Raw genomic sequence first — 10,705 nt, 5'->3', positions numbered from 1 at the left:
CGAACCAGCTACCCCAAACTACATTTCCCCGGTAGTCATCGTTCCGAAGAAAGACGGCACTCATCGCTTTTGTGTTGACTACCGAAGGCTCAATGCCCAAACTGAGGACGCCCCACCCCTCATCGAGGAAACTATTTGGGATATAGGTACAGTGACGATATTCATCACCTTGGATCTTCGATCTGGTTACTGGCAGGTTCCCCTGGCTCCTGAGTCACTGCCACTTACCGCCTTCAGCACACCCGACGGCGCCCTATATCAGTTTACGGTCATGCCGTTCGAACTCAAGGGAAGCCCAGCCACATTCCAGCGGCTTATGATGTAGGAGGTTATTACTGAGCATCAACGACACTTCGCGATGGTATTACTCGACGAATCATTTATTCATCCACTTGGGAGGACCACGTTCGCCACGTCCGGCAAGTCCTGGAGAGGCTCCGTGAACACAACCTCCAATGCGCACTACCTAAGTGTCACTTCAGCAAGCGAGAAATCACGTACTTGGGCCATGTAATTGGCAAAGATGGAAACCGATCCCAGGAGCACCATCTACAACAGATACAGGGAACTGAGCCTTCACGAAATCGGAAGCAATTACGCCAGTTCTTAGGCACCTGCAACTGGCTGCGAGATAACGTACCCCCATTCGCGGAGATAGGCGTCCCACTGACGGACCTGCTGAGTCCCAAAAGAAAGTGGACCTGGTCCAAAGAACAGCAGACCGCCTTTAACATCACAAAGCAAGCCCTAGACACTACACTGGCCTATCGTCATCTACCACCCTCGCGCTAATTCGGTCGAACGCCGCAACCCAGAATTAAAGAAGGGCTTGCGCATCTGTCTCAACAACCGCCAACCGAAGACCAGGAACTTTCATCTCCCACAGAATCTGTTCAGCCTACTCCGCAGACGCAACGCCGCCACAGGCCGAAGACCCAGCTAAGTGGTGCTTGGACAACAGATCTCAACCCCGAGCCAATGGCGAGACCACCAGATGAACGACGCCGACCGCTTCCAACAAGAACAACGCGTCCGCAGGAATATACGCCAGTATTAGCAAGTCCGAGCCCGAGTCGCCACTTTGTCGTGATGGGGGTCCCCGACCTAGCTAGCTGGAGATACCTTAAAAATGCTTGTCAGGAGCTAAGAACTACCACCAAAATTTGTTATGAATATGGACCTAAATAGTATGAAGGATTGCTTCAGTCCCTTCGGATAGGGCAGAGCCGGCAGGGATGGAAGTTCCAGGGCAGGCCCCCGCGAGGTCGTTATCGAGCAAACTGCACTGAATTGACGAGTGAGAGTGAGGCATCCCTACGCCGGTGTGGGGTGTCCGGCAGAGCTACCTGTCAGCGAAGGGCTTGTTCATCTGATGGCGAGTCCGACGCTGTAGAGAAGCCGGACGCTGAGAATCCCGAGCCTGTGAGAAGTGGTGATGCGAGGCCACAGGCCCACCGTGTGAGCGGTGGAGACCTGGTTAAGCCGGCAGGTAAGGGTGTGGCAACAGGACGCCTGTCGGGTAGTGCGAGTTCGCATCGAGCACCCGTACCGAACGAACGTGCGATGAGCGAGTCAGGCAGAACCACGCCCACCAGGGCGATCGATCGCCGGCATTCAATTTCAAGTAACAACAGCGAGTGCATCGTGAACGTTACAGCAATGGACTTCTCGAAGGAGTCCATTAAGCGTAAAAACCGTTGTTCGTTAGAGGATGATTCCGATATCATTAACGCGGTCGAGACAAAAAAACCAAAACGACGAGACAGTGGAGATTTGACACATGTGCGTGGAGATTTACCCGAGGATTGTTTGAGTGCGGACGCGCGAAAGTTTTATAAAATAATTAGGCTTTTAGTGCCAATGAAAGCTGAAACGATCAAGGTAGCGGATAGGAAAGCAATTCGCGAGACAGCGGATTTATTAATGGAGAGTTTAGTGCAAATGACGGGTGTCGTTAAAGAGCTACGTCACACTATTTCGAAACAGGAAAATGAATTAAAGGAAAAAAAGGAACAACAACATACCGTGAGTACGAATCCAATTTTTATATATGCGGATAGGTTAAAATCAGGAAATAATGTAGGAAACAATGTTGTGACAAAAGCGCGCGTAAATGAAGAGTCTTTCCCGGTAAGAATAGAGTCTAGGAAGGGAAAAGCGCGGACTTCGTACGAAAAATAGTAATGAAAACGGTCGACCCAATTAAGAATAACATTGCGGTTAAGAACATTAGGGCTACTAAAGCAGGAGATATTGTAGTAGATTGTGCGAGAAAAGAAGACGCAGACAAAATTAAAAAATCGTTGTTGATTAAGGCTAAGGAGGAAGTCACTGTTAGGGAAATAAAAAAACGTTGGCCTAGAGTAAGGATAGATAGGATCAACAGAGAATTAAATGCGGAACATTTACATGAAACAATTCTAGGGCATAACGATTTCATTGATGAATTTTGCGGCAATGACATAAATAAGTTTAAATCCGATTTTAAACAACTCGCGGTATTTGAAGCCCGCGGCAACAGGGACAGCTATAGCGCTATATTCGAGGTAAATCCGCTCTTGAGACAAAAGATGTTAGATAGGCCTATTTATTTGAATTGGCAAAGAGTTTTTATTCGGGATCACTTTTCGCTTTTGCAGTGTTATCAGTGTTACGATTACGGACACGAAGAACTGCAGAGTTAAGGATCAAATTTGCGGTAAATGTGGCGGTAAACATAGGTTTAGCGAATGCAAGTCGAGTAAAACGACTTGCATTGTGTGCGTTAGGTCCAACAAGGACAAAAAACACGGGCAGGTTAATACCGATCATGACGCGAAAAGCACGTCTTGCCCTACGATGAATAGGATTAAAAATTCTATTCTAGCAAATATCGATTTTTATGGACAATAGATTCCATAAAAATTACCCCGACGCGGATTTCTTTTTAAATTTTGGTCAAATAAATTTAGGAAAGGGCAAGGCGGCTACTAGCAATCTTTTGAAAGTAATTTCCGATAAAAGATTAGATATTTGTTTAGTGCGGGAACCTACGGTCAATAGATCGAAAATTATTGGCTTTTCCAAAAGTTCATTGATAATATCTAAAGAAGCTAATTATCCTAAAAGTGCTATTGTTGTAAACAATACAGACATAAATTGTTTGTTTTTAGAAAGTGTTTCTTGTGCGAATATAGTCGTTAGCGAAATTGCCGTGAATACCGATAGTTTAATAATCATTAGTGTCTATTTACCACCAGTAGGGCCGAATGTCGACGACAGCTTATTTATCGATCGACTGAATCACATTTTCTCTGTAATAGACTATCGGGCAAAACCAGTGATTATCGCTGGTGATTTCAATACAAAAAACTCTGTTTGGGGAAGTAAAATTAATGATAATAGGGGAATAAAAATTTTAGATTTTTTTGAGAATAAAAACTTAACAGTCTTAAATGACAATTCAGAACCAACTTTTGTAGGACATCGCGGATCGAGTTTTGTGGACATAACTGCTGTCAATTATGAAGCGTTAAAGTTAATAAAACACTGGTATATAGTCGACGAAGAAACACTTTCAGATCATAAATTAATTTTTCGGCAAATTTCTTTTAAAAAACGCGATTCCGAGATAGGTGACCGTAGGTTTTGTAACAAAAAAGCAAATTGGCGGATTTTTTCGGATAAATTTACGGAAAACATTAGGAATATAGAACTAGTCGACAAAAACAGTATTTCGGAGCGCGCGCATTTTTTAAATGACTGCATTATTAAGGCTTGCGAGGCATCGATGCGCATTAAAAAACACTTCGCAAAAAGTGTACCTTGGTGGACCGAAGAACTTACTAAAAAGAGATCGGAATCTCGCCGACTTAGACGATTGTTTCAACGGGCAAAGACTGACGCCGACCGCAGAATTAAGCGCGACGCGTATTACACAATTTTTCGCGAATATAAGGAACTTCTCCAAAAAATAAATTTCGGGATTTTTGTACGCGTAACTTTGATAAAGACCCATGGGGAACGGCGTATAAAATAATTCGCGGTAAAAAATCAAATCGCGCGGTTTTTCACAATTTAAAGCTTGCCGACGGAACGTACACGACGGACACGCGACAAACCGCAGAATTTATTTTAAAATCTTTCTTTTCGTCGGACAACGTCGGGACCGATAACGAATCACATTCACGACTTCGCGAATCAGTCAATACAATTTTTTTAGATGACACACCCTTCAAAAAAGTTACATTTTCGGAAATTGAACGTGCAATTAGGCGAATGGATTCGCGAAAAGCACCAGGATGTGATGGTATTACATCGGACGCGGCCTTGGCGGCTTTTCAACTCGCGCCGAACGTTTTTATAGAAATTTTTAATGATTGTTTTTTATCGGGCGTTTTTCCGACTTGTTGGAAAAAACAAATTGTCAAAATTATTCCTAAACCGGGTAATCGCAGTTTTAGTGACGTTAAAAGTTATCGGCCGATTAGTTTGCTTCCTATAGTTGGTAAAGTCCTAGATAGAATTTTTACAACGCGACTTCAGTTCGAAATGAATAAAAACGGCAAATTGAATAATAATCAGTACGGTTTTATCGCGGGGCGGTCCACCACAGACGCCATCAATGCAGTAATAATGAATATAAGAAACTCTCGCGAAAACGACAACTACGTCGCTGCCGTTGCACTAGATACATCCGGAGCTTTTGATAACGCTTGGTGGCCGCGAATAATTGTAGAAATGCAAAAACGTAACATATCCGCGAAGTTAATCAATCTAGTTCGAAATTATTTCAGCGATAGAACCGCTGTTGTCTCAATTTCCGGCACCGCGGTTTCAAAAAACATAGAAAGAGGTTGTCCGCAGGGTTCGTGCTCCGGCCCGCTTTTGTGGAATATTTTGTATGATACTATCTTTGATACTCAATTACCGAACGGAGCTCAGATTTTTTCATTTGCCGACGATACACTGTTGGTAGTCGAAGCGCGTCAGTATAAATTACTTAAAAGTACAGTCAACCAAGCGTCACAGGCGTTATCAAATTGGGCCGAGGATCTAAAACTTAGTTTTAATGCGGGAAAAACTGAGGCGCTATTTTTTGGAAAATCACCAAACCAACAGACACCCGCTTTTACCTTAAACGGCCATTTTATTCATTGCTCGGACCATATTAAGTATTTAGGAATTTTCATTGATGACAAATTAAATTGGAAAAAACATATAAAACACGTGGCAGAAAAAGGCAAGGAAATTTCGCATAAAATTGCGGCTGCTGCGAGATTAACGTGGGTTTTCAGGGGCGTGGCTNTAAACAATACAGACATAAATTGTTTGTTTTTAGAAAGTGTTTCTTGTGCGAATATAGTCGTTAGCGAAATTGCCGTGAATACCGATAGTTTAATAATCATTAGTGTCTATTTACCACCAGTAGGGCCGAATGTCGACGACAGCTTATTTATCGATCGACTGAATCACATTTTCTCTGTAATAGACTATCGGGCAAAACCAGTGATTATCGCTGGTGATTTCAATACAAAAAACTCTGTTTGGGGAAGTAAAATTAATGATAATAGGGGAATAAAAAAAGATTTTTTGAGAATAAAAACTTAACAGTCTTAAATGACAATTCAGAACCAACTTTTGTAGGACATCGCGGATCGAGTTTTGTGGACATAACTGCTGTCACTGGTATATAGTCGACGAAGAAACACTTTCAGATCATAAATTAATTTTTCGGCAAATTTCTTTTAAAAAACGCGATTCCGAGATAGGTGACCGTAGGTTTTGTAACAAAAAAGCAAATTGGCGGATTTTTTCGGATAAATTTACGGAAAACATTAGGAATATAGAACTAGTCGACAAAAACAGTATTTCGGAGCGCGCGCATTTTTTAAATGACTGCATTATTAAGGCTTGCGAGGCATCGATGCGCATTAAAAAACACTTCGCAAAAAGTGTACCTTGGTGGACCGAAGAACTTACTAAAAAGAGATCGGAATCTCGCCGACTTAGACGATTGTTTCAACGGGCAAAGACTGACGCCGACCGCAGAATTAAGCGCGACGCGTATTACACAATTTTTCGCGAATATAAGGAACTTCTCCAAAAAATAAATTTCGGGATTTTTGTACGCGTAACTTTGATAAAGACCCATGGGGAACGGCGTATAAAATAATTCGCGGTAAAAAATCAAATCGCGCGGTTTTTCACAATTTAAAGCTTGCCGACGGAACGTACACGACGGACACGCGACAAACCGCAGAATTTATTTTAAAATCTTTCTTTTCGTCGGACAACGTCGGGACCGATAACGAATCACATTCACGACTTCGCGAATCAGTCAATACAATTTTTTTAGATGACACACCCTTCAAAAAAGTTACATTTTCGGAAATTGAACGTGCAATTAGGCGAATGGATTCGCGAAAAGCACCAGGATGTGATGGTATTACATCGGACGCGGCCTTGGCGGCTTTTCAACTCGCGCCGAACGTTTTTATAGAAATTTTTAATGATTGTTTTTTATCGGGCGTTTTTCCGACTTGTTGGAAAAAACAAATTGTCAAAATTATTCCTAAACCGGGTAATCGCAGTTTTAGTGACGTTAAAAGTTATCGGCCGATTAGTTTGCTTCCTATAGTTGGTAAAGTCCTAGATAGAATTTTTACAACGCGACTTCAGTTCGAAATGAATAAAAACGGCAAATTGAATAATAATCAGTACGGTTTTATCGCGGGGCGGTCCACCACAGACGCCATCAATGCAGTAATAATGAATATAAGAAACTCTCGCGAAAACGACAACTACGTCGCTGCCGTTGCACTAGATACATCCGGAGCTTTTGATAACGCTTGGTGGCCGCGAATAATTGTAGAAATGCAAAAACGTAACATATCCGCGAAGTTAATCAATCTAGTTCGAAATTATTTCAGCGATAGAACCGCTGTTGTCTCAATTTCCGGCACCGCGGTTTCAAAAAACATAGAAAGAGGTTGTCCGCAGGGTTCGTGCTCCGGCCCGCTTTTGTGGAATATTTTGTATGATACTATCTTTGATACTCAATTACCGAACGGAGCTCAGATTTTTTCATTTGCCGACGATACACTGTTGGTAGTCGAAGCGCGTCAGTATAAATTACTTAAAAGTACAGTCAACCAAGCGTCACAGGCGTTATCAAATTGGGCCGAGGATCTAAAACTTAGTTTTAATGCGGGAAAAACTGAGGCGCTATTTTTTGGAAAATCACCAAACCAACAGAGACCCGCTTTTACCTTAAACGGCCATTTTATTCATTGCTCGGACCATATTAAGTATTTAGGAATTTTCATTGATGACAAATTAAATTGGAAAAAACATATAAAACACGTGGCAGAAAAAGGCAAGGAAATTTCGCATAAAATTGCGGCTGCTGCGAGATTAACGTGGGTTTTCAGGGGCGTGGCTTTATCAAAAGTTTATGAAGGGGCGGTTCAATCGGCGATGCTTTACGGCGCGCCGATATGGACAAAGGGGTGTAAAGTCAAAGAGGGCAGGTCTCTGTTGAGCGCGCAACGTATCCTAGCGGTTAAAGCGGCGGCGGCTTATCGTACCGTTTCAACTGATGCTGCTCTCGTGTTGGGTAGAATTCTGCCGTTTGATTTGTTGTTGCAGGAGACGGCGAAAAGGTACCGCCATCTCGCTGGCCGACCACGTGACAACGAAATCAATGACGTACAACTTGGAAACCGGCAAATCGAACGACGGTTCATCATGGAGGATACGACTCATCCGGCGGACCTGGACAATTTCCGATTCCACAATGGGGTTCGGGACGCCTTTGAGACCGTGTACTATACCGACGGTTCGAGACAGGAAGACGGGCGCGCTGGCGGCGCGTTCGTACTCTACCACGGCGAGACGGAGCTGCATCGAGAGAAATTTACACTCGCGGACAATAGTTCTATTTTCCAGTGCGAATTAGTCGCACTTCGGCAAGCACTAACACATCTACAGGGGCAAATCGGGATCATCACGGAGTGTTCCATCGTAACGGACAGCCTGTCTGTTTTGTTCGCCCTTCGCAATATGAAGCAACCAACCGCACTACAACACGAGACGTGGGAACTTGCAGTCAGCCTGGCGACACAAGTTAACCTGCGTTTCCACTGGACACCATCTCATTCGGGGAATTATAAGAATGACGTTGCGGATGAACTTGCCAAGGACGCGGCCACTGATCAACAGACGCCGCCGATTTACGATCTGGCTCCCAGAGCCCTCGTGAAAAGGCGGCTACGTAATAACACAATGAAGGCATGGAAAGAACGATGGAGGACGGCTACGACCGGTAGAATAACTGCGTGTTTCCTACCGGAACCAAATTACGATCTTAAAATAACGGGAAACATAGACTTTCACATGGTACAATTGATGACAGGACATGGAAATTTTCGATCATATTTAAAGCGCATCGGTAAGATTGACGACGACGCATGCGAATGCGGCACCGGCAGCGATACCGCGGAACATGTTCTGTTCAACTGTAACATCGAGGAACAACATCGGGAGACGGCCGATCGGGATCTCACCCTTCGAGGACTTCGATGGCCTACCTGCTACAGGGACGTCAGCGACCTGCGGAACGAGAAGGACTGGTGGGACGCTTTTCGAACATTTTCGGGTCGCGTTCAAAGACTTGAAGCAAATAATTAAATTTGCCCTTGTGTTGTGCGCGTTCGCGGTCGGTTTTAATTTCGGTCTTTTAGGGACTGTTGCCCTGTGGTCTAAACGATGTGGCGACTGAAGCCTGCGCCGTCCACAACATTTGCCTGAACCACTAGACCATACCTAGAAGGCGATCAATAGGATGGCGGATATGGAACGGCACCACGTCGGTTGTGCTGATGCCGGGAAGGGAGGATTCGATGCTTTTTTCGACGGTATGACCCGAGCCTCCAACAACATGACCACAGGTGTACACAGTAATCGCTCGAAACGATCGTTTTTTGTTCGCGGACGCGGTCGGGTTTTGTTTCTCTGTTTCAGGTCAGATATTGGATTCCACCCTGGAGCTAAACGACGTGGCGACTGAAGCCTGCGCCGTCCACCACTTGCCCAAACCACTAGACCATACCTAGAAGACGATCCACAGGACGGCGGACATGGAACCGCACCACGTCGGTTGTGCTGATGCCGGGAAGGGAGGGTTCGATGCTGTCTTTGACGGTACGACCCGAGCCTCCAACAACATGCTTCAGGCGTGTTAAAAAGAATCTTCGAAACGATCGCTATTTATTTTTGTATTTTATTTTTTGTGCGGTGCTTGCAAACGCGTTTTCAACTTTTGCGAGATTGCTAATATCCGGTTAATTCAAATTCAAAATTTCGCCGTAAATATCATTCGGGGTTTATGTAAATAATGTATATACTCGCTTACAGGACTTGGAACTATGTTCCAATTGTGCATATTAAAAATGGTTGTTTCGGCACGAATACGAAACGCAAATGCGCTAGTCACACGTTCCCAGTTTGCTAATTTATAATTAATAAATCATTTCGCGAATATTTTGCCTTTCGTATCCTAGCTGAAATAACGTACAATTTTCTTCGTTTTTTTAGATTATTATTGTAAGTTCGTAAAGCGGTCTGGTTGGGTTTTCCTAGGTTTTTCCCAACCCCTTGCAGCGAATGTTGGACCGATGTATATATTTCCCAGATTGTAAACACATATAATAATCGTGCGAACTTATGGTATATATATACATGTGTATACATATTCTTTTGTAAATGTTTTTGCTATCCCATTCCACAGTTGGCGTCTCGGTCGAATGAGGAGGACATTGGTCAAATAGCAACGTCCTTTTAAATAACTAAGCAATTAAAATAATGATAAGTCAATTCGTGAAGACTGTCTTTGCTCATTCCGGCTTTGACGCCACGTATTAACTCAATGTAGGTACCATTTCACGCAGGCCCCCTCCGTCTCTGCTCCATCCAAATTTTATTTTATGTAAATTGAGCAATAATAAATTTACTTTCGAAGGTTTTGTTGTATTCTTACCCCGCGAAGGGAGCAGAAGGAGGAGATGAAGTAGGGAATTGTAAATATATCGAGTTGATTAGATAAGTTTTTTTTTCTTTAGTTTTTTAGTTTTAAATCTCCTATGCAGTGTAAATATTCATATGTACATATTACTATTATGAACAACTGCCGCTGTAGTACCGCAAGGTGGAGCAGTGGCACCATTGTAAATATTTTGCTTAATAAATTGTATTGTCGGGTAGTGCGGGCGAGAGCCGCCCTGTATTAAAGGACAATAACAAGACGGCCAAGCCTGGTAACAAGGCTGCCTCGGAGCAGAAGGGTGTGGCGATGTTCGTGAGGTCACACGACAAAAAACTCACTGCTGATGAGGTTAAGGCCAAAGTATTGGCGGTGGGCGGCGCACTCGGACGGGTCCGGGTGTGCGCATTACGCAGGGTGAAGGAGGGTCATTGAGACGAAGACCTCCGCAGAGGCAGAGGAACTGCTAAATAGCGATGAGCTCAAGAAGCAGGGACTCACGGCCGCCACACCGCAAAACATAGGGCCGAAGATCCTGATCAAGGATGTCCCATCGGCCCTAACAAACCAGGAGATCCTTAGGGATCTCCAAGCCAAAATCCTGGAGGGAGCTCGCCTCCAGGGTGACAATACGAGGTAGGAGGAAGGCCCCTGCAGTACGGAAGGGTGAAAGTGGTGCATGCC

The 10,705-nt window shown here is 44.0% G+C and overlaps 1 protein-coding gene across 1 annotated transcript; it reads left to right on the top strand.

The window, feature by feature from the left end:
- The first annotated feature begins 7,246 nt into the window (after positions 1–7,246).
- On the top strand, positions 7,247–10,064 carry LOC108742717. Its single transcript, XM_018478017.1, has one exon. It carries the CDS (start codon positions 7,459–7,461, stop codon positions 8,668–8,670), a length of 1,212 nt encoding a protein of 403 aa, XP_018333519.1. The 5' UTR covers positions 7,247–7,458; the 3' UTR covers positions 8,671–10,064.
- The last annotated feature ends 641 nt before the right edge of the window (positions 10,065–10,705 follow it).

This window comes from Agrilus planipennis, unplaced genomic scaffold, assembly GCF_000699045.2.
Source record: "Agrilus planipennis isolate EAB-ADULT unplaced genomic scaffold, Apla_2.0 scaffold359, whole genome shotgun sequence".
Classification (NCBI taxonomy): Eukaryota; Metazoa; Arthropoda; class Insecta; order Coleoptera; family Buprestidae; genus Agrilus; species Agrilus planipennis.
This window is presented reverse-complemented; position numbering and strand designations above follow the sequence as displayed.